The following is a 25,628-nucleotide window of genomic DNA, read 5'->3' as shown; positions in this document are numbered from 1 at the left end:
ATTCTATGAATCGATTTTGAATCGGTAGAGCTTGAATCGCGATTCGAATGTGAATGGATTTTTTTGCTCACCCCTACTGGTAAATTTGACTTTGTTGCCAAGCAGATTTCTAGTCTGACCATATTAGTTTAGGTTAATTCTTTCTACATAGTAATTACTATGCCTACACGTTCTCATAACACTGGTTTCCAAGCTAAGTGTTGGGGGGGGTGCAAGATGATTAACAAGCTAAGAACATTTCTGCAACACAAATTCATGTTGTTTAGTTTGTTTCCTCAAATATTAGCTTTTTTTTCTAGTGAAATATCGGAAATGTTTACATTAAATTGCAAAAAAATCTGTAAAGGGAACATCAGTCTTTATTTGAATTCTGACATAAAAGGCATCGCTTGACTATAAAGTAGAAGTATTGAAACTGCAATCTCCAAACCAAAACGTACTGCAAGGCTAAATGCAATATGTAGGGATAAATAGAAAACCATGATTATTTTTCCTTGTAATTTGGGTGAACTGACACTTCAAGAATGTAATTGTTGTTGTGGTGTTTCTGCACCACAGTGCTCCTTAACAAATATTTTTGGTGTTCTTATCCTTAAAGCAGCATACATCACTATCATGGGACAGCAGACGTCAAAGAAGGAAATGAGTTTGGGAAGAGTGAGAGTTTTGGTAGACACTGATGTTGTGTCAGAGATTTAAACTAAAGAGCCTGGTCTGGACACTGCAGTTTTATTTAAAGGTTCACATTATTACACTTACTTAAAAGAATCAGGAAAGCAGGAGGAAAAACAAATATGCTACTCTTAGAAAAACTACTGCATAGGAGGTATCTTTAAGAAATTATCATTATTGTTTTCTAAAATGTACATGGAATATCACGTTGTACAAAGCAATCACTTATTCTCCTTGAAGGCCATCATTAGAGCAGAAATGCATTATTATCAAAAAATGTGTAATATATTATTCCTACATAAATAATCCTCAATTCATTATGTTTGTGCCATGATTAAAACCCTTAATGGAAAACTAACTTCTGCCCTCATTAAGACCATTTATGCTCGATGATAAGAGCACTGTGATGTGTTATTTGTCTTCTTTCACCTGCTTAGTCTGACAGTTTATGCTCATATGTGATCAGTTGTAATAAGACATCTTTAAACATTGGGACACAGCGTCGCCCCGTCTAAGGTGGATTGTATAATAGAGGGTGGCTCCAATAGTGTTTGTTACAACTGTCAAGTGCCATTTTAAAATTAGGGATTTGGTGAAATTAAGTTTTGTTAAAACTCCCAAAACCTTAGTTGAGAATGAAAATAAGCAGCAAAGAAAGCTCGAAATAACTGATGCTGATTTTGAGTGCAGACTGTGAAAAACTAGGCTGGGTCTCATCCCAGGAGGATTGTGGGTATTCTGGCTCAGCTGGAGGCACGTCAGGCTGCTGGCTTGGTCTTTCGCAAGGGCATCATCACAAGGAAATAGAACAGAGCAAGGAAAAAAACAAAATGACACTACAATAGTTTATTAAAATACCCAACAACATAAAGTTTACTCAGCAACTTTGAGAACTTGGTGTCATGTCATCTGTATTAAAGTAACTAATATGTTTCTCAACATGCGTATAAGTAATGTTAAATGTTTATTTCTTTAATCTTTAAAAACAAAATAGCCCTGATGGCAAAGTCTAATTTATAATTATGGAAGTGTGGAGACATTGGGCTCTGGAGACGTCCACCTCTGGTTGGGTGGGTTCCACCTCTGTGACTGAGGGTTTCCTGTGGAAAGTACTGGACTATACTGAAGAAAGCAGAAGTACACAGATGGTGTACTGTACTGTGCTGCATGTTTGAATCATTAGACAGGTACACAAGGCCCATGTATGCCCCAGGAGATAATTACTCCTTGACCACTTCCTCTCACTATGTTGTGTGCATGTGGTTTTTGTTTGTGCATAGCCTACAACATATTCACACACATGCAGCTGCCCTGCAACTTCTATGGTATGTGGGTGTGCATGAATTAGCCTATATATGTGTGCCAGGGAGTGTTTCTCACATATCCAACTAGGACAGGAGATAGGCTTAACCAAATATTTTGACTGTGGATTCCTGTGGCATAAAAACAATTTTCTTCACAGAGGGGTTTCCTGGGTGCTGGGTTCCTTTTTTCATTTTTCGCCTTTACTTCTTGTCAGGTTAAAGTTACCTCATATTATCTCGGACCAACATTGATTCTCTAGCGAGGACTTTTTTCACAATTAAAACCCCAAACTGTTCATTTGTGGAAACATAGTTTGAGTACAAATAAATAAATTAGACATCACTCATAGCTGTTCATGCTGCTATTTGAGTAGTAAACTACATAGGGGGCCTTTTAGGTCAATGGAGGGGAGCAGCTTTGCCTGTAACATGATTGTAATTGGTCAAAACAAAAACATTGTGGTTGAGTCACAGCTGTTGGCAAAATAACCCCAAACTGCCTCAAACTATTGTCCATATCTGTTTGAAACTGCAATAATTTTCAGTTAAACAAAATTGACCCTGAGTCTCCTCTTCACTTTCTTCTTAAATTTTGTTACATGTTAAATAGCGCTCAGCGTTTTAAACCAGTTTTCTTTTTACATTGGTGACCCTTTTTTCGTTCCAGTGCAGGACTTTTGAATAGCAGTGTTTTGTGCTTGCTTGCCCATGGGTGGGGTGCAGCTCTGTGTTGTAGAGTTTGTGGTTCAGCCGTATTTTTCTTCTTTTGCAGTGCACTTTACTTTTAGTGTGATATGTTGTTATGGAGATGGATACATAGAAAAATGTGGCGAGAATTCTGCCGTGGTTTATGTGGTTGGGGGCTTTTCAATTCTGAGTGACTGGCCAAAGGTTAAATTAGCCGCCGTGGCTGTGGAGTGGGTTTGATGGTGATGATGGTGATTATTGCAATTAAGATAATGACGAGGATGATAACAAGTGGTAGTACGGATGGCTAGGATGATCACAAGGAACAAGAAGATGGTGACTCTGGTGCTGCTGCTGCTGCTGCTGATGATGATGATGATGATGATTGAGGGCAGGATGGTAAGGGTTAAGATGATGGTGGTATCTATAGTGGTAGAAGAAGTATTCAGATCCTTAACTTAAGAAAAATGACCATTACATTCATGTAAAAAATACTCCATTGCAAGTAAAAGTCTCAGCAGCAGAATGTACTTAAAGTATAAAAAAAATCCATCTAATAATCTACAATATTTGTCTCTGAAATGTAGTTGAGAAGGATGACTAGAAGTACCTCAAAACTGCAATTAAGCACAGTACCTGAATCACTTTCCACCAATGAATCTCTAAGAAGATTGCTTTACTGAATAGAAAGTTATGGGTTTAATGGAGTTGTAGTTCCAGCACACACAGTTCAATGAGAGCAACAGAGAGAAGTCAGGGACTGTGGTCGCGAGTCGCCTGACTCTGTACAGACCAGGGAATGTAATGGAAAAGAGATGCCGCACTGCAATTTGCCAGCTCAAAGCTAAAGCAATGTCCTGCTATGTTTGTATGACTTTTTCCACTTTTCACTCTGTCAGTTCACTCATATTCTCTTTGTTTTCCTCCCAGGTAAAAGTACATTTCAGTTATTCTCTTTCTAGTGTCCACCTCTCTGTCCTCTCTCTGACCTTACACACACACACACACACACACACACACACACACACACACACACACACACACACACACACACACACACACACACACACACGTGCGTTTCACTATCTTTGTGGGGACCCGTCATTGACATAATGCATTCCCTAGCCCCTTACCCTAACCTTAACCATCACAACTAAATGCCTAACCTTAACCCTTACCATCACCCTAACCATAAGCTCATTCTAACCCTAATCCTAAAACCAGGTCTTAACCCTCAAACAGACCTTTAAACTTGTGGGATCCAGCATTTTGGCCCCACAAAGCTGTCGGGACCTCACAAGTATATTGGACTCCCGGTTTTTGGACCTCACGAATATAGTTAAACAAGAACACACACACACACACACTCTCTCTGAGCCGCCTGTTCTATTATTATCGTCACCATAGTCATCACACCTTTCGGCCAGTTCTGCTTTGTGTTTCCTGAAATCTGACTGGAGAGAATTAGACTGTAAATTATTTCTAAATGAGAGCATCTGCTAGATGACTTTGTACATCAATGTGCATGTATAATGACTTGGCTCAAGTCCTGATTACGTTAGTGGCCTAATTTCTATTAATAAGTGCTGTGTGTAGTTGGATTCCTGAGTTTTCTTTTTTCTCTTCTGGTCACTCACAAATTAGAAAAGGCCGAGGACATATTTCATTTTCAGCGTTGTTTTAACTTGATGTAATGCCTGTTTATATAAATTGAAGCCTGTGGTTTGCAGGGCAGGAGAATAGATTTCTTCTCCTCTAAGAATTCAAGCTTCAACAAAATTGTCACAGTTTTTGCAACGTAACAATAAATCTGGTCAATTTGGGGAAGTGGGAGACAAAATGCTAAATAGTCTGGAGCCAACTAAGTTTAACATACAGTAGAATGAGTGTTGTTTAAGTTGTATTTATAGTTGTGTCTTAAAGGGTTACAGCGTAGCTTTGACATTCATTAGCCTCCTCAGAAATGTAACTACACATCAGAGCTGCAGAGATACCACATGGGAACCACAAGATCTGTGATTGGTCAGCTTGGGCTTCCTGTGTTTTCCCCTACGTGTTTTTGATGACGGTAGAGATTGTTGTTGATGTTAAAGACAACATTAAGGAAGTTGAAGAAAGAATCAGTAATCTGCAGCTTTTCAGTAACACAAACGCATCTTCACTGCAAACCTTCTGCAAATGAATGAATGTGAACACAGACTGGAATAAGGTAATTAAAGAAGGATACGACCTGATCATGTACAATACATCTAGGGCCTAGATTCTAGACAAATGTTTTGGTGGTGCTATCAATACTGAACAAAACCTACCCCCACTGTAGGTATCTATGACAAGACTCCCGTCAACGCACTGCATCATGCATACAGTAAATCCCCATTTAGGGACCATATTCGTGGATATAGGCTATAATTCTTTTGATTTTTGATGAAAATCTGGAGTTGAGCTGAGTAGTGCAAATTACTGAAAGTACTAAAGCTTGCCGAAATGGAAAAACTACTTAATCAAAGCACGTCTGTTGATTTGGATGGTGTGACAACTGAGTTTTAGTGCTGACACAATATCTTTAAATTGCATCATTATTAGTATTATTATTACTTCCGCCAAGGAGGTTATGTTTTCAGTTCAGTTAGTTTGTTTGTCTCTCAGCAGGATTACGAAGACCTACTGGCCAGATTTTCATGAAAGTTGGTGGAAGGTTGTAGCATAGGCCAAGGAAGAATTTCTTAAATTTGTAATATTGTAATATTATACCATATTAAATGTAATATTTACAACACATTGCATGGCCTTGGCAGAGGTCTTTGCCCTTCTAGTTTGAAATGAAGTTTAAACGTTCCCATCGTGGGTAGAGGTACCCACACTGATGTGTCCAGACTAGATGTGGGAATAGATCAGTGTTTGACAGTGATGACGAGATAAATGTCCTTTAACATTCAGATGTTTTAAGTCCTTGGTTGTACCCTTTGCTCCAGTAGAGTTCATCCATCCATCCATCCATCTTCATCCGCTTATCCGGGTCGGGTCGCGGGGGTAGCAGCTCCAGCAGGGGACCCCAAACTTCCCTTTCCGGGCCACATTAACCAGCTCCGACTGGGGGATCCCGAGGCGCTCCCAGGCCAGGTTAGAGATATAATCCCTCCACCTAGTCCTGGGTCTCCCCCGAGGCCTCCTCCCAGCTGGACGTGCCTGGAACACCTCCCTAGGGAGGCGCCTCAGGGGGCATCCTTACCAGATGCCCGAACCACCTCAACTGGCTCCTTTCGACGCAAAGGAGCAGCGGCTCTACTCCCGAGCTCCTCACGGATAACTGAGCTTCTCACCCTATCTCTAAGGGAGACGCCAGCTACCCTCCTGAGGAAACCCATTTCGGCTGCTTGTACCCTGGATCTTGTTCTTTTGGTCATGACCCAGCCTTCATGACCATAGGTGAGGGTAGGAACAAAAACTGACCGGTAGATTGAGAGCTTTGCCTTCTGGCTCAGCTCTCTTTTCGCCACAACGGTGCGATAAATTGAATGTAATACCGCACCTGCTGTGCCGATTCTCCGACCAATCTCCCGCCTCCATTGTCCCCTCACTCGCGAACAAGACCCCAAGGTACTTGAACTCCTTCACTTGGGGTAAGGACTCATTCCCCTACCTGGAGAAGGCACTCCATCGGTTTCCTGCTGAGAACCATGGCCTCCGATTTAGAGGTGCTGATCCTCATCCCAGCCGCTTCACACTCGGCTGCGAACCGATCCAGTGAGTGCTGAAGGTCACAGGCCGATGATGCCATCAGGACCACATCATCTGCAAAAAGCAGCGATGAGATCCCCAGCCCACCAAACTGCAACCCCTCTCCACCCCGACTACGCCTCGATATCCTGTCCATAAATACTACAAACAGGATTGGTGACAAAAGCGCAGCCCTGGCGGAGGCCAACTCTCACCTGAAACGAGTCCGACTTACTGCCGAGAACCCGGACACAGCTCTCGCTTTGGTCGTACAGAGATTGGATGGCCCTGAGAAGGGACCCCCTCACCCCGCACTCCCGCAGCACCTCCCACAGTATCTCCCGGGGCACCCGGTCATACGCCTTCTCCAGATCCACAAAACACATGTAGACTGGTTGGGCATACTCCCAGGCTCCCCTCCAGGATCCTTGCGAGAGTAAAGATCTGGTCCGTTGTTCCACGACCAGGACGGAATCCGCATTGTTCCTCTTCAACCTGAGATTCGACCATCGACCGAACCCTCCTTTCCAGCACCTTTGGAGTAGACTTTACCGGGGAGGCTGAGAAGTGTGATACCCCTGTAATTGGCACACACCCTCTGGTCCCCCTTTTAAAAAGGGGGAACCACCACCCCGGTCTGCCACTCCTTAGGCACCGTCCCCAGACTTCCACGCAATGTTGAAGAGGCGTGTCAACCCAAGACAACCCCTCCACACCCAGAGCTTTAAGCATTTCTGGACGGATCTCATCAATTCCTGGGGCTTTGCCACTGTGGAGTTGTTTAACTACCTCAGCAACCTCCACCAGGGAAATTGATGCCAATCCCCCCCTCATCCTCCAGCTCTGCCTCTACCATAGAGGGCGATTAGTCGGATTTAGGAGTTCCTCAAAGTGCTCCTTCCACCGCCTCTATTACCTCCTCAGTTGAGGTCAACAGCGTCCCCATCCTTACTGTACACAGCTTGGATGGTTCCCTCGCTTCCCCTCCTGAGGTGGCGAACGGTTTTCCAGAAGCACCTTGGTGCCGACCGAAAGTCCTTCTCCATGTCTTCTCCGAACTTCTCCCACACACGCTGCTTTGCCTCTTTCACGGCAGAGGCTGCAGCCCTTCGGGCCCTTCGGTACCTTGCAACTGCCTCCGGAGTCGCCTGGGATAACATATCCCGGAAAGACTCCTTCTTCAGTCGGACGGCTTCCCTGACCACCGGTGTCCACCACGGTGTTCGTGGGTTACCGCCCCTTGAGGCACCTAAGACCCTAAGACCACAGCTCCTCACCGCAGCTTCAGCAATGGAAACTTTGAACATTGTCCACTGGGTTCAATGCCCCCCAGCCTCCACAGGGATGCACGAAAAGCTCCGCCGGAGGTGTGAGTTGAAAGTCTGTCGGACAGGGGCCTCCTCCAGACGTTCCCACTTACCCGCACTACCCGCTTGGGCTTACCAGGTCTGTCCAGAGTCTTCCCCCACCCCACTGACCCAACTCACCACCAGATGGTGATCGGTTGACAGCTCCGCCCCTCTCTTCACCCGAGTGTCCAAAAACATACGGCCTCAGATCAGATGAAACGATTATAAAATCGATCATTGACCTTTTGGCCTAGGGTGCTCTGGGTACCAAGTACACTTATGAGCATCCCTATGTTTCGAACATGGTGTTCGTTATAGACAATCCATGACCAGCACAGAAGTCCAACAACAAACAACCACTCTGGTTTAGATCAGGGAGGCCGTTCCTCCCAATCACGCTCTCCATGTGTCTCCATCATTACCCACGTGCGCGTTGAAGTCCCCCCCCAGCAGAACTATGGAGTCCCCGACTGGAGCCCCATGCAGGACTCCACTCAAGGTCTCCAAGAAGGCCGAATACTCTGAACTCTTGTTTGGTGCATATGCACAAACAACAGTCAGAGTTTTCCCCCCCACAACCCGCAGGCGTAGGGAGGCGACCCTCTCGTCCCACCGGGTTAAACTCCAACGTAGCGGCGCCAGCCGGGGGCTTGTGAGTATCCCCACACCCGCCCGGCGCCTCACACCCTGGGCAACTCCGGAGAAGAAAAGAGTCCAACCCCTATCCAGGAGTATGGTTCCAGAACCAAGACTGTGCGTAGAGGTAAGCCCCACCAGATCTAACCGGTAGCGCTCCACCTCCCGCACAAGTTCCGGCTCCTTCCCCCACAGAGAGGTGACATTTCCACGTCCCCCAGAGCCAGCCTCTGCTGCCCGGGTCTGGTCCGTCGAGGCCCCTGACCTTCACTGCCACCCATGTGGCAGCGCACCCGACCCCCAGCGGTTCCTCCCACAGGTGGTGGGCCCATGGGATGGAGAGATGTCCGCCACGTAGCTTTTTTCGGGCTGTGCCCGGCCGGGCTCCGTGGCAAACCCGGCCATCAGACGCCGCTGACGAGCCCTCCATCTGGGCCTGGCTCCAGACGGGGGGCCCCGGGCTTCCTCCGGGCAGGGTCACTTCATCCCTTCCTCGATTTTTCATAGGATTTTTGAACCATTCTTTGTCTGGCCCTCACCTGAGACCACTTTGCCTTGGGAGACCCTACCAGGAGCACAAAGCTCCAGACAACACAGCCCTCAGGTTCATAGGGACACACAAACCTCTCCACCACGATAAGGTGATGGTTCCCGGAGAAGGCAGAGGTCTTTGCCCTTCTAGTTTGAAATGAAGTTTAAACGTTCCCATCGTGGGTAGAGGTACCCACACTGATGTGTCCAGACTAGATGTGGGAATAGATCAGTGTTTGACAGTGATGACGAGATAAATGTCCTTTAACATTCAGATGTTTTAAGTCCTTGGTTGTACCCTTTGCTCCAGTAGAGTTCATGTGTTGGGAAATGTCTGCTTCAGCATGTGCATGTTTAGACTAGCTCGGGTTATTATCCTATTTTTAGATACTCCTGCTGCAGATTCATGTAGGGAAATCTTACTGCGATCTTATGGAGTGCAACATTTCAGCTGCTATTTTCACTTGGTCTGATGGGATGCTCAATCATCCTTCTGGGGCATTTCAGAGCTCTGGCAAATTTCACCGAGCCGGCAGGTTAGACAGAAAGGTCTTTTTAAGGATCCCCTGCTTGTCCCGGGCATCTCTCCGTTTCTTATTCAGTCTTGTTTGTCTCTAAAACATTTTGACAAGACGTTCTACTAATGATGTAGTGGAACAGATGGTTTTAGCTATGATTCTTTAAGTCACAAGACTGTTAACAGAAGTAGTATCACTCATTTAATAACGGAACAAACTCCGATTCAAGTGTGTGAAGAAATGACTGTATATTTAAACCATGTTTAACCCTAGGACAAACAGGAGGTGTTACCATGGCACCTCTGTTTGCACAACCCGACAGACAAATGGTCACTGGTTTCCTCTCACCATAACACACAGGAAGGAAGAGATTATTTCAAAGTATAAGAATGCTGTCTCTCTCCCTGTCTGCGACACTTTGTGGCTCTTCTTAACAGACTGCAGAGTTGTAGTCTCCTTTTTTATTTTAGCTTACTCAGCTAACATGGAGAGGTTTTTATGATGCAGGACAATTCGACAGGTCAAGTAAAATAAAGAAATTCCAGTTAACACTGATTTTATGATTTGCAGGTCAAAAGACATCTTCATGTCTCATTTATTTCTAAATTTGTTTGAAACATGAAAGATTTTTTTAGGCCTCTTGGTTACATTTTTAGCCTTTAAATGAATATATTTCAATGTGTGCATATGTGACAGACTTCTTAAAGCTTCAGTGCGTAACTTTTTTATAATAATGACCGTCCGTTACATTCAAGCCATTGCCAAATGAGTTGATACAAAGCTAATTAAGACTTTCAGCTCCACAAAACTCTCTCTCTGTATTTCTCCCATATGGCTATGTTCAGAAGATTGTGTCGTCCGGCGACTTTCACGCACAGAAACTCAAGTATAGATAATTACCTCTTCTGAAGAGTCCATCATGTTTTTTTAATCCTCCGTGTCCTCCTTGGCTACTAGCAACTGTGTGGGGGAGGGGGGAGGGTTCGCGATCACGGAAGGCTTGTATCATGTGGACGCGCCCACAGTTTTGTTGTCATTACTTAGAATTCCTCATGGGGGCGACAGAAACTACGCACTATAGCTTTAACATACACATCTAAATGTCTTTTGACCTGCAAATCACAAAATCTGTGTCACCTGGGATTTCTATATTTTACTTTACCTGAAGTATTGAATTGTCCTGCATCATAAATCCTTCTTGATGCTCGGCTGAGTAAGCTAAAATAGAAAAGGAGACTAAATCTCTGCAGTCTGTTAAGAAGAAACGGACACAAAATCGATGCAAACGTCTGGGACCAGCGACTTTGAAACTTGTCTGACATTATCTGATTTGTTCTTCAGCGATACATTTATTTATTTTTCCCATGTTTTTAAAAGAATCCTAATATTAAACATTGTAAATAAAGATTTCTGAGGTAAAATTACAGTCCAATAATATTTCGCAGTTTTCTTCAGTGGTGGTATTTTTATAATACCAATGACAATGTAAAAACAATGTGAGTATATGAGAGGAGTCGCTCGACCTCAAGGACCTTAGATTTGACTAGGTAGAGACCCGAATTGGACTTGCCCCAAAAGACCAAAGACAGACACTAGACACAATATTTACTTTTGTTCCATGTTGTCTAGAGCTGCAGTGATTAGTCGATCAATGATTTTTATGCGATCAACAGAAAATAAAAACTATTCTGATTAATTAAAAGGGATACATTTGCTGGTTTCAACTTCTTAAATGTGACAATTTGATGATTTTCCGTGTCCTACATGATAATAATGAATAGCTTTGGATGGTTGGACTGTTGGTCATACAAAACGTTATACTTGAAGACGTCATCTTGGGCTGTGGAAAATTATGCAGGGCATTTTTCACTTCTTTCTAACATTGTACAGACAAAACGATTAATCAGTTAACCGAGAAAATTATCTGCAGCTACTTGATAATAAAATAATTGTCAGTTGCAGCTTTAGTATTGTTTTATTTCATATCAGATTATGCCCAATGACCCAGAATCCATCTTAACAATACTGTATCCCACAGGGTGTAAAATAATAAATAAGAAAATCACTCCCCACACACCTACAGTCACATGAATCAACATGCAGGATACTGAGTTGTCCCAGTTGTCCCAGTCTACCAGTAAATGAGACTGAAGGTACTGGCCGGTGACCTGAAACAGCACCATTGTCTTAGAGCTGGGAAATGGAGTCATTTCCCAACAATGAAAGATTTGTCACAAACCTTCCGATACGCTATCTTCCCTTTCTGTCACTGGATGTTTGCAGTTTAGTCTCTGTTTCTTGTTACTCTTGGCTATTTTACCACAGTAGCTGCTGCCTAGTCCTGAATTCCACCAAATTTCAAATGAAGACTCTTCCTAAGAAAATCACTTGCTAGTCTACATCAGAGAATGTGGCCTGTAATGTCTGCTTTGTCAAATTTGGATTTAACTGACAGGTGTAAAGTATTTTATACTGTGAACTTTTGCTGGAAATATTTTGCACATTCCTGCACAAAACTGTACAGCTCTTCCACTTTAAAAATAGTTGTTAACATATTGCTTACATTTTTAATATTTTCCATTGTCATTTTTTTTCTATTGTATATTATCATCTCTTGACTTGACACTTTATTATTATGCACCAAATCACCAAGACAAACTTCTTTTATAAGCAGGGCTTCTGTAGAAAGGAATAAGTTACCAAACAGTATTAGAGAATCAAATGCAGACATACCTAAGGCAGACTATTAGTGAATACACTCATCTTCCTTGACATTGTCTTTAATTTCATGGATTTAACTTTTTTTTTTTTTTTTTTCTCCGATTATTTTTTGGGGGGCTTTTCACTTTATTTGACAGTGACAGTGGATAGACAGGAAAGGTGGGAGAGAGATTGGGGACGACACTTAGAAAAGTGCCGCAGGCTGGACTCGAAACCCGGGCATCTGCAAAGGCCTCAGCTTACATGGGGCGCACGCTCTTACTGGGTGAGCTAGAGGTCGCCCCGGATTTAACTTTTATGGATGATTGAACCAATGTAGAAGCTAATGGGGATCCACGAAAATGAACTAATGAACATTGAGAGAACTTCTCTACTTATCTGTCAGTTTATAGTCTATCATCGTTTGGGCAAGTCCATCACCCTATAAGTCTGCTCATCCGTCAGACAGATGCAGCTGGATCATGGGAAAGGAATGTAGTGTCATCCTAGCAAATTATTTTAGGGTCAGAGGGAGCGCTTCCTGATTGTTTTAGTAAAGAATAACACCAAAAACTTAACTGACTTAGCCTATGTAGTACCATAATGACCATAACTAATTGGAAAATGTCGATCCTTAAGGAATCAATGTCCCAAGTGGTTCTTTGGAAGAAATACAGATGACATGCCATCCTGTAAAGACATATAAACACAACTGTGCGTCATTAAATCCTTTGACGCTTTGATCCTTTTCATGCTAGTTTGACTGATCATTTCCCTTCTACCTAGGAAGCTCACAATAACGCATTTGGCCTCGGGTTATCTTGATCTCCCAGCAGTCCTTGTTCTCATCCTGTCTCTGAACAGACGGCATGCTTCTTGTTGACTGAGCAAGAACTTGAATTTTCTAATTGTGTATGTTGAGATATAAAGTATGTGCCAGATCCAAGTGCTGGTTTTCATGTTGTTCTGTGCATGAACTTCAAAGAGAAGGAATGGGAGATTGGTATGAGTGAGAATGGTTTGCCGGACAAATGCACTAATCCACAAAACCACCAGGACACCCCCATTTCATAGAAAAGGGTCTTTGTTCCTAAGGCCTGTCTTTGTGTTGCATTTCGAAGGCTAAATTCTTGGATATCTCTTCTTTGTCCTGTTAAATAGACCAGGGTAAAAGACAGCCATAAAATAAGCCATTTTTTGTTTTGTTTATGTAACAAAATTATTAAAGCTCAGAGGTCTACTTAGTTGCTTTTTGGAGCTTGCAACTGAGTCTAACAGTCTTCACTCAGTAAATAAAGCTAAATAAAGCTGTATAAAGAGATGCAGTTCAGAAAAGCTAGTAAGTGGACTTTTGACTTTAGATTATTTTGTTACATATAATGTTTTCAAAGGTCATGGATGAACTTCCAAGTTCAAATAGTTAAACATATTTAGTTTGGTTTTCCAATGGTCTGATGGGAGTTTGATAGTCAGGTGCTACCTGGGGAACAATTTAGACACAGACATTGGCATCAGTCACCCAGACAGTCACAAGAGAGTCATAAGTCTGTGTTAAAATCCTCAAATGTTGGTGTTTGAAGTGCACTTTAGAGACAGCTGCTTTGTCTAAATGTCAACTGATAGATTGGTTATTACTGTAGGGCTCTTGTGTTATGTTGCAGTATTAGAACTGCGTTTGATTGCTTTAATATGAAGAATAATTAGTGAAAAGCGCATGTGTTAATCAAGATTCTTCTATACTATACTGATACCAGACTACAGTAGTATGGTGAAGTGTTTCCAAACTTTTCCCCCCATGGCATCCCCTCCATTGCTGCAAAAAACTGCATACTTATAGTTATTTGAATATTTTTTCTTCAGTTTGGTAATGTCGCCCTTGTTTTTTTTGTCACAAACAATGTACAATCATAGAAAAATTGACATAAATCTTACAGCCCTTGGTCCATCTTCAAGGCACCCCAGGGTGGTGTGGCACTCACTTTGGGAACCACTGCTATAGTAGTATACTTTAATACTTGTGAGTGCTAAATCAGTTAATCAATTAGCAGAAACAATTCTAGTAATCATTTTAGTAATTTTTCAAGCAAAAATGGCACTTTAAAATAAAATTAAAATATATATTTATAAAAATAGTCATGAGCCATCTCTGTTAAGGGGGCGCTTTGATAGGGCAATCCACTTATTGTTTCATCCTGTTTGGCTTCTCGTAACAGCATAAATCACCATCGTAACACCTGTACCCCGACTGTTACCGTCTCACATGACACACATAGGATGTGACTCGGCTCATTGTTAGCTCAGAGCTGATGTGGTTGTCTAGCAGTAGAACAACACATGAATAACATGGGGCATATGACAATGCCCCAGCCTGCCTCACAGCTCAGGTAGCTAAAAACACACCATGTGCAGTGGTGGAAAGTAACCCGGTACATTAACTCCAGTACTGCACTTCAGTACCGTTGAGCTACTTTAACTTTGCTTGAATATTTCCTTGTTCTGCTACTGTTACACTGCTACATTTCAGAGGATAAAATTGTACTTTTTACTCCACTACATATATTGAACAGCTGGAGTTACTGGTTACTTTACAGATTAAGATTGTACATACATATGTATGATGAGTTGATATGATATATAATGATATATCCATTAATATAATGTATAATTTATAAGTCTGCATAATGAAAACATTTACTTTTGACACTTTTAAGTACATTTTGCTAATATTACTTCTCTACTTTTCCTTAAGTAAAGTAAGGATTTGAATGTATTTGAGTATTTTTACACTGTGGTATTACTACTTTTACTTAATTAAAGGGTTTGAATATTTCTTGTGCTGAAACTTGGCTTGTAAACTTTGTTATATATTCATCATTTATTTTACCAGTCTCTTGCTGCTGCATGGGGTCAAAAGATCTATAAACAAGCAGACTATCTTTGTTAGCTTTGTTAATGGAATGACTTTTTGGACAGACAGGTCTTGGAGGCCTGTGAAAATGTTATCCTTTTGAATTTCCTTGGTACTGTGCAACATCTTTATCTACACAGTTAATGTGAAACTCTCTAGCTATTATAGAACACAAGGAAAAAACATCAGACAGTTAGATCTGATTTGTGTGTTGTGGATGACTAGACTTGCCTTCACTGGCTCCAGAATCAGTCTTCTCCCCCATACGTGATCACAACACACAAAGCCAGTGGATTGACCTGAGGGCAGAGCAGTCAAGCATTTGATCCAAACCTTTTCTGTGTTCCTCATGTCACTGATTGCCTGCAACTCTACACATATTTAGCATATTAAACATTCTCACGTTTCTGTATTTGACGGCACCACTCTTTTTTTGCCTTTGTATTATTACTGATCCATTTGGTAAGCCTTTTTACACTGTTTTCTGTAGATTCCACATAGTAATTCAAAACATAAACATTATTTAACCATGTCACACTAAAATATAGGCCTGCTGCATCTGCTGCTGTGTTTTCTATCCCAAATTTTGTTATAATAAACAGATGAGGAGCTGGGTAGGAGCAGTGATCCAAGAAAAACACACAATATAACTGAAGACTAAGATGCAAAAAGTATTTGGGACATTTCCACAGACGCTGGATATTTTGTTGGAAAAACACTTTAAGAATAAATCTTTCAGAGATTTCAAGAATGATTTGTATTTTTCCACCTGTTTAAAGATCCCCTCCAGATATGTTTAATATAAAACATACTATGCTTTGAATTAGGCTAATCCAAAATCCAGAATCTATAAATATGCAATTATTGTTTTTAAAGAAAGTCTTAGTGTATGTGTGCTGGAACCTTTCATTTTTTTTATACTTGTGTAAGTTGTATATATTGATGTAAGTGGTATATATTAATGTAAGTGGCTTTCAAACTAGTTGTGATGTCCCAAAATCTTGTTTTAAACTCAGATTTAAGGTGAGCACAGATCAACTTTTCCCCTTCTGCAGATAAATGTTTTTTAGTGTCAAACTCTGCGTGTACATCATTCTGCACAGTAAAGGTCAAATATCAAAATGAAGCTGGTGGACTAACCAGCACCTTGATGGTGCGTGTTTACTATACTGAAGGGCAAGTGATGGCTATCAAGGCAGAACAAAGTGATAAAAGAAAACGGCACAAACCGAAAACTACAGTGAAAAATGTCATACAAAAGACCTATCTCACATGCACGGTTTGTTTGATCTCTGGAACGATGCACCACAGCCATACAAAAATGTCCTTCAAGTGATGTTTCCTCCTCTCCTCTTCTTTGATGATGTCTTAAAGAGTTCCACCTCCTCTTTTACACATTCCTCCACATTCTGCTCTTGAATAGGAGCCTCAGACTCATTGATTTCTATTACTGAATGATGCACTCTAGCATGTCAGTCTGCCCTTTTGAGCCCTTTCATGTCAAGTCCATTCATGTATGTGTGTGTCCACTGTACATAATTATGCGAGAGTGTGTGACTGCAGCTTATCTCTTAAAGTGTTGATTGTGCTCATGTGAAAGAATTGGTCGTCCCATTTTCGTCATGCTCGGCCATTAAAACCTTATCAAGTTCACAGAGCTCAAACAAAACGTTATCAGAAGAAGAGAGAGTCAGAAAGACTTGATGTTTGATTTGTTGAAGGTCAGAAAAGGAGTGTTTCATGGCAATCTCAAAGTTTAGTTTACTTATTTCCTTATCAGGGTATTTCCTCTAGCTCAGAGCAGAGCGTTCATAAGATGGATATTAGTTATGTTTGAGGCTAATGCTACCAGAAAACCTACACTAGGTTGATTTGACTCTTAAATCTTCAGCTCTGCTTTATTGCTCTACGCTTCACAGCACTGAAAAAAACATCTGCAATGGAAAAATGAACATCTTAAAAACTGTGTATTTATCTGTTTTCAGTTTCGATGTGGAGAATGGCCCGTCCGCCAGCTGCAGCCCTCTGGACCCCCAGGCCTCCCCTGGCTCGGGTCTGGTCCTACACACTAACTTCCCCGGTCATAACCAGCGGCGAGAGTCCTTCCTCTACCGCTCTGACAGCGACTATGATCTGTCACCCAAGTCTATGTCACGAAACTCCTCCATCACCTCTGAACTGTAAATATAAAAACTCATGCAAATATGCACAGCATGCACACATAGCACTAGTACATTATGTACAGTACATGCCAGAGTCACAGAGAGATACACAGTTGTAGGGGACATATACACATCTCTAGGAATATGCATATATATATATATATATATATATATATATATATATATATATATATATATATATATATATGCTGTGTAAACCTAAAGTATAGTTAATGCCCTAACCTTACTGTTACCTACTTAAAATTAATTTTAGTTTACTTAATACTGTAGATACCTAATACTTTGTGCTAAATGGTATTGTATTTGCTTCTACAAAGAGCTCTGTGCTGTATTATCACTGAGTAAAAAAAAATGAAGGTGGTGGTACTTTTTCATCGCTCTGAGTAGTGTCTGTGGGTAAATCATATGAGGCTGCATACAGCCCAAAGAACCTAACCAGTAAGGTAGGACAGCCTTTATGTAGCTTGAGATATTACTATTATTGCTGTGTGTGTGCACGGTAATATGAGTCAGCTGAGATAATTAATATTTTTTTATCATCTCAAATCTTCTCTCCTCTGAATTATAGTGGCTGAACAGTTAGACAACAATGAGTGTATTGTGAAATACGTATATAAATAGTAAGTGCAGGCAAAGTAGTAAAAACAGTTAACTTCTTTTCAGATGCACATATTTACAAATAGATGTATGCAATATTTTATGCACTCACTTATTCACCAGTGTTACTATTAGATGTCATCAGAAAAAGAAGATGTAGTGCACATCCATGTAGTTGCTGGTGCAGAACAAAAAAGTAAATGTAGAAAGAATTCTACTATTAGACCTCATGACAGTGTTTATGGATAACACCTTGTACCAGAACTGAGTTTTTTGCATCTAGGGCACTGTGTATCACGGTGAAATAAGACTTAGCCTACATAAAACGAGAGTGGAAAATTTGTATTCCTTGAATTCTACTTAAGTGGAGATGCTTTAAAGGGGTGATGGAATGGTTATATAGGGTATTTCACGCTGTTCCTTAAGATCTCCTAATAGGGTATGTAACATTGGTTGGGCTGAACATGGCCCGGGTGCTGTTCTATGCGCCCTAATGCAAACCTGTGAAATTGCCATAGAGTGAAACGACAGGTTTTCTCCCTTATATGGTATGCTCATGAATATTTAGATGAGCTGCGTGCTGATTAGTTGGTTTACAAGCGAAGCACACACACAGTGGAGACGAGACAGCAGAGGTCTCATATTTCAGACACTGCTGTCAGTTTTCACACACACACACACACACACACACACACACACACACACACACACACACACACACACACACACATACACACACACACACACACAGTCTGTTAACGTTATGTTACAGACATGCTGCGAGCAGGAATGGCTGATGATGATGCTTTCTGAATTAGCTAAAGTAGCTAGCAGCTTTTACAGTGAATACACGGCAGTTTGTGTTTTTTTTTTGTTTTTTTTTAAATCAAGCTTTTTTGAAAGGAGTGGATATACAGCAGGAAACAACAGTCTATGTTCATAAATGAGCCAGGGGGTTACTAAAGGAAAGAAATCAAAACAAAACAAAAAACTTCATATCGATATTTTGTAAAGCTTACTGAGGTCATATGATCCAACAACTTTTTTGTTTGTACATTCAGATATGGAAAACATGTATTGTTTAATATTGGAAACCAGCTCCAAAAAGCTTGGCTTCTTTTTCAAAAACGTTGACTCATGTAAATAAAATTTGGTTCAAATAATTATTAAATGTATTGCATAATACTCTGAATAAAACTTTCTATCATAGTGAGTGAATTCTTTTCACTCAACGTTTTGTCTGAGGATGACAGAGGTTCTTCTGACGCTGAGACCGTTTTGTCTGAGGATGACAGAGGTTTTTCTGACAACTTTTTGTCTGAGGATAAGAGAGGCTTTTCCGACGCTGAGGCCGTTTCGTTTGAGTCTGACACCTGAGTCTGAGATCTGAGGATGTCCTAAAATGAACACCGTAGCTGAGAGAAAATATCCCCGGCTGGCTTCAAACTTCATTTCTGCTCAGACACATAAACTCATCAATTAATGTTACTGTACAAAGCACCAGAGACACAGTTTAGTTACCGTTTAGTCATCCTCCTTTTCTCTGGGCCAGTATTCCGCTGTACAGCCTGGAACACTGCATTCGCAACCGTGGTTAATTTTCAATATCCTTGAAAAACTTCCAAACTTTCTTCTTTCTAAAGTACACAGCGCAGCTCGCAGCTAAGCTCGTGTGTGAGATCTGCTTGACCTCCATTCAAAACACTAGCCGGTCTCAGATCAGTGGTCTGTATGTACATTTTGGGGTGTGACAAAGGTCCAGAGCCAATTAAGGTACAGCCACCGAGTTGTCAACTATTAGCTTCGTCGGGATTTGCCCGTTTTCAGCGGCAGTTTCAAATTGTGAGATTTGCATAGGAAAGGGGTGTCAATGGGACTTTGAGGTTCTATGTATGCCTATTTTACCCACCGAACGTTATTGGCAATATATGACAAGGTATATACAAGGTATATGACAAGGTAAACTCGGCTTTGAATTCTATCACCCCTTTAATATCATTGACATCATTTTACAGATGATTTTAAGGATGACAGAAATGTACTGTAAATGTTAAAATGATAAATGGTGATTTCAACTATTCTGCTAGACTGTGGACTTAGTCTGCAGTGAAGTAAATGAAGTGAGAAGTGCATTAAAACTATGGCTGAGTGATATGAGTTGTGCTAACATCACAATATTAACAAGAATATTCTCTTACACCAATATGTATCATGGTATATAGAATTTAGGCAAAATTGCAAGTAAAATGAACAAAAATGATGTCCAATACAGGAAAGCCTTTTCCACTGTTTTGCATTATATTAGACAAAACCCTTCACATGTTTATTCACTCGGAACTAAGTTTCTCATTAACATTTGCCTGGAATTATTCATTTAAAACAGCTCTGTAACTCAGAAACATGACATGACCATGAAGTTCTGATACAAATCCACTCTAATTGGCTTTATGTTATGCCGTCACTGATGTACATTGTTGAAAATGTGTGCTGGGTTTTAGCATATGTTTGAAGTATTTCTAATATGTAATGAATGTATTTTATTGTGTTTGATGATCACGTCTGTGTGTTCTGTGTTTTTTATCTGGCTGCAAGACAGAAAATTCAAAGGTTGCAGGCAATAATACTGAATTATCACCCAACCTAATTAAAATTAACTCAAGTTGTGTACAGCTTGGATACAAATAGTGTAATTTTTACAGAATGAATAGATTTTTACTGACTGCAGGCTGTCCTGCTTCTCCGCCTCCCACTGGAAGATCTGATGGGTTTAAGGAGTCCTCTACATGACTTAAGATGTTACATAACATGACAATGCTTTGAAACCCACAGAAGAGTAATGCAGTATTTTGCTTTGTCTCAGCTTACAAAACTAGTTCAGTCTGAGAGCTAAGTGCCTTAGAAGGTTACTTCCCATCGGAACAGAAGACTCCTGACTTTGACCCATGACCATCCCCCCATACTCCTCTCCCTCTTTCAGATAATTATAGTAATGAGGCTGGCTGGGTCATGGTACTCATGCTTATTGTCCTTACTTAACATCTTCGCTTTTAACCACAGTGACCACGCCGACAGAAAGCACTAAGCTTTATGCAACAGAAAAACCTGATATTTGCCGTTTACCGTATTTGAGAATGTTTCTTACCACCTCTCTCTCTGTGTTTGTGTTTGCAGACATGGTGATGACCTGATAGTAACACCTTTTGCTCAGGTAATTATCTTACTTTCTGTAATCCAAAATGAGTCTGATATTAACACTAAATCTTATTAAGTAGTAAGGGCTGTTAAGAGTAGAGTTGCCAACACTGATTAAGCAAATGAAACAATATATCTGTCCAAAGTTCAAATAAGCGTGTAATGTAATAAATGTATCATTTAATAATGTTTAGCTCTATATGATTTAAGATGTATTGCCTTCTGCGCTGCAACCAAGCAGAAACTAAACAAAAATGTAGCTGCGGGGTTAAGAAAAAATACAGGATTTGAAATAAATATGGTACAAAGGATCCTAATAATTATTTCTCTGCCTTTCTAGGTTCTGGCAAGCCTTCGAAGTGTGAGGAATAACTTCACTGTACTGACCAATGTCCAGTGTGCCTCCAGCAAGTAAGTGCTAATAAATTGAGACCAGCAAATCAAAAAAAAAAAATGTACATGGCTTTTTTTTTTTCCTGCTTTGACTCTGGCAACATGAGGAAAATACTTCAGAGGAGCCACTTGAGGATAAAACATTACCTTTTATATTTTATTATAAGCCATTATGGGGCTCTTTAAAGAGAGTTGTAAATCAAGTTAAAGTCCACTCAGACCCTCTTGGGATTAATTTATTCGAGTCCCCTGTGGCAGAGTGCACAATAAAAATAAAAATGACTCTTAAACTGCAGTAAAGCTCGTGGAAATGAAAATACATCAAATTTAACCTCTTCACAGCTTTTAAAATCACCAAAAAAGTCAAAAGCTGATCGCTCATTTAGTCAGCACATGCACTCCTACTGCAGTGGCATTATTCCGCCACAAGGTGGGGGTGTTGAGCTTTAAACAGACTGAGGCGTGATGTCTGACACCACAGCTGCTACCAGCACTCACAGTTGAGCTGCTAAAGCAGTCCAGCAAACACACACACACACACACACACACACACACACACACAATGCAGATTTCCATCAGAAGGGTTTTAAACATTTTAGGGTAAGTGGGATTCTAATTTTAGATCTATCATTCTATGTCCCCTGCGAAATTAAAGCATAGTTTCCTTCTATCATCATCAGTCAATTAAAATGCTCTTTAAGGAATTGCTCTGTTGTGGTGGAGCACAAACACAAACATACCCTCACAACTAATCACACAGATGGAATGCCTCATTGGTATGCATTTAAAGTATTTGTTGTCCCCTCTGAATTTATTCCGCACTGCTTCAGTGGGCAGCGTATCATATTTTTGTCTCACAACAAACGTTTGTCATGATACAGACTCATGTCTCACGGAAAGCTCTGATACTAGTTAGTACTACATGGTTTGCTCTTCATATATTGTATCTGGAAAGAAAACTAAACCAGAATTTTATTCCAGGAGTAAAAAGTGTGTGATTGAAGGCATATATTCAGTAGTCAGCATATTACGTAGCTTCAAAAAGTAACAGGAATATTTTAAACTCAATTTTAAGCACAATATGGTTCGTATACTAGTTATAAAGCACGTTTTCTGTACTTTCTCAAACAAGTGCACTTCAGTGTCTATATATCTATTTTTTTATAACATGAGTTAAAAAAAGTATAAAAATCACTTTCTAACATGTTTGTTAGTGGTTTGCAAAGTATAAGTAAGTACAGGTTTTATACGTCAAATGGCCGTTACAGTTTCCTGAAGCCAAATATGACGCCTTCATATTGCTTGTTTTGTACAATCAACTATTTAAAACCCAAAGATATTCAGTTTACAATAATATAAAACAGAGAAAAGCACCAAATCCTCAAAGCGAGAAGCTGAATCAATGGAGTGTTTGGTATTTTTGCTTGAATGAAATGACCTTTTAATTGATTATTCGATTATCAAAAGAGTTGCTGATTAATTTTCTGTCGATCGACTGACCAATTAATGGACAAATCTATTTTAGCAATTCGTTAACACTGCAGCAGCATTCACCTTCAGCATCACACCTCCCAGTGGAGGAGACTGCAGATGCAAATACACTGGAAATATGCATGTAGGGCACTTTTCCCCTTATTCGTTGAGCGTGTGTGTGTGTGTGTGTCAGTTTCTTTAGATGCAAAGAGCACTCTCCTCACTCTTCCACCAGATTGATTAACACTCAGTTTGCTGCATTGAATACCTGAAGCTTGTCTGACCTACATTCCGCTCTGACACCCACACATAGACAAGGGGGGAGACTTAAAGATACACACACAAGTATACAGGCATGGAGCAACATTGTAATGCACACATATATTGACCTAATTTCACACAGAAGATCAGACAGATGATCAATTCAGAGTCCCTGCTGAATGTAAATGCATCAATACACTGTCAGCTGCCCGCTCTCCAGCTGTCACTCTGTCCCACACACACAGATCCTGCACAAGACTGCATTGTCTTTTGTTCCTTCAAGATGTCACCTTTTCACTTCAGCTGCATGGCTAAAAGCAGTGAGGAAGCTGAGCTCCGTGAATACAGATGAAAGGAGGATGAAGTGTTTATCAGGACTGCCCCGACTACTGCGAGGACATATTTGACTGGAACATCGGACTATGAATTAACAAATGTGTCTTCCCCTAAACTACCACAAGGCTCAATACAATAAAGCTACCATAAAACCAAACACCTTATGACCCATAATTACAGGTCTGATCATCTCTTCAAGAACTGTTTCAACTTGAGTTTAACGTGACCGCATTTATGAACCATTTTATGTTGTGTGGGTGGGGAGTACCCCATGTTAATTCCCTGACCAAACAAAGAAATATTCTTATTCACTTTCCTACCTAGAGTTAGGTGAGAAAATGTCTCATCTCTGTACATTCAATCTAAAGCTACAGCCAGCAGATGCTTAGCTTAGCAGCTAGTCCTGCTCTGTCCTAGGGTTAAAAAAAAAAAGCTGCCTCCTCTAAAGCTCACTAATTAATATATTATGTCATGTTTGTTTAATCCATTTGAATGTTAAGTTGTGATCTTTAATATTGATCTGGTATTTTATTTACCTTTTGGACAGAGCCTGGCACCCATTTTTCCAGTATTTTTGCTAAGCTAAGCTAACTAGCAGCTGGCTCAAGCTTCATATTTACCGTACAGACATTAACACAATATCGATCTTCGCATCTGTCTTGGCAAGAAAAGCATATTTACCAAAACGGTATTTACCAAAATGTGGAATTGTTACTTTAAACTGAATGTCTGACCTATTTAGTGACAAAATGTGTCCATTATTTGTGTAAACCATTTAAAGATGAAGAGTATATTGTGCATTATTTTTTATTTTGTAACATCTTTCTAACACCATTCTTTCGTTCTGTCATCTTTCCTTCTTTCAGGAGGTCGCCTGCAGCGACCACTCAGCCTCCAATCACCAGAGTTTGTCTCCCAGGTAAGAGGCTCAGAGGAATATTCTTCTACGTGTCTGACTTCTGTAACGCTGCATGAAGAATGTGCCTTTTTTATCTGGTTTATATCTGGCTTATATCTTTTGCCATCATTTTTCCTTGTTCTCATTATTCTCTCCTCCTCCTCCCTCCCTGCCTCTCTCCTCCGTGTGTCCTTTGCTCATGAACTCGTGTACGTGAGGACTTTCACTTTTTCTCGCCATCTGTCTTCAGCTCTTCTTGTAGTCCAGACTGTTTTGTCATCAAGCTCATTAACCATGTTCAAACATAATTGAACTGGTACAGACACATATGCACACACGCATGCATGTACGCATGCAAGCGCGCACACACACACACACACACACACACACACACACACACACACACACACACACACACACAGTATGATCTTTTAAAGCAGCTCACTCAAAGATAACAGCAAACCTCCCTTTTTTCTTTCATCGCGTGCGTGTGTGTGTGTGTGTGGGGGGGGGGGCGGGCAGCATGTACACGTCTACAGCAGTAAGAGTGTTTCAAGCACATATAACTTTATGAGCACTATACATGTGAGTGTGTGTGGTTACAAAGTCTGTTGCTTGTGAATATTTGTCTTTTGGAATTCCTTTGTGTAATACTGGGATCTGTGTCTGCTCACCAGCTCAGCCAAGGCCGTTTGACACACACACACACGGTTGTTTTACACACACTTTGTATGCATTTGAATATGTGTTTACTATTTTTATTGTGAATCCTTGGTGTGTACAGCACAGTCTTTTATTGTTATCTTTGTGAGGATCAATTTCATTTTGAACTTTCATAGTGAGGACATTTCTGCATAGTGAGGACTGGTCCTGTTGGCCTCACCTGAATCTGCAGCTCCACTCGATTTCACAGAGCTTTATAGAGAGTTTCATCTCATTGTTTATCTGTCCAGTGGCAACTATTCTGTTTTGGTTTCCTTTTACTGCGCTCATAGTGTTGTTTTTGGTCACAGCAGGCAGCTGTTTATAGTGAAAAGTTCTAAAAACCCACTGTACATCTGCAGAGTGACAAACAGCAGGCAGACACAGTTAGTTGACTAGCTGCTGAACATATTGGAGTATTTACCAGCTAACGAGCCAGATATATCCTTCATGAGTTGATGGAGACCAAAAACAGAGCTAAAAGTGAGTTGATATTGGACTTACATTGATTAGGTGAGCAGAAACATGACTTCAAATAGATTGTTTCTCTGTAACTGCTGGATGTATAAAT

General features: G+C 40.8%; 1 protein-coding gene across 3 annotated transcripts in view; it reads left to right on the top strand.

Annotated features, from left to right (window-relative positions):
- pde4ba (phosphodiesterase 4B, cAMP-specific a) overlaps positions 1 to 25,628 on the top strand; it is a 146,497-nt gene that overhangs the window by 61,804 nt on the left and 59,065 nt on the right. For 2 of the 3 annotated variants that reach the window (XM_078258561.1, XM_078258562.1), the window contains exons 2-5: positions 17,008 to 17,202; positions 20,974 to 21,010; positions 21,335 to 21,405; positions 24,324 to 24,376. In XM_078258561.1, coding sequence (XP_078114687.1) covers positions 17,008 to 17,202; positions 20,974 to 21,010; positions 21,335 to 21,405; positions 24,324 to 24,376 — 356 coding nt within the window. Of the gene's footprint in view, positions 1 to 17,007; positions 17,203 to 20,973; positions 21,011 to 21,334; positions 21,406 to 24,323; positions 24,377 to 25,628 lie in introns of those variants that run through there. The other variant, XM_078258563.1, reaches the window with a different exon arrangement.

Source organism: Sander vitreus, chromosome 9 (assembly GCF_031162955.1).
Source record: "Sander vitreus isolate 19-12246 chromosome 9, sanVit1, whole genome shotgun sequence".
Classification (NCBI taxonomy): Eukaryota; Metazoa; Chordata; class Actinopteri; order Perciformes; family Percidae; genus Sander; species Sander vitreus.
This window is presented reverse-complemented; position numbering and strand designations above follow the sequence as displayed.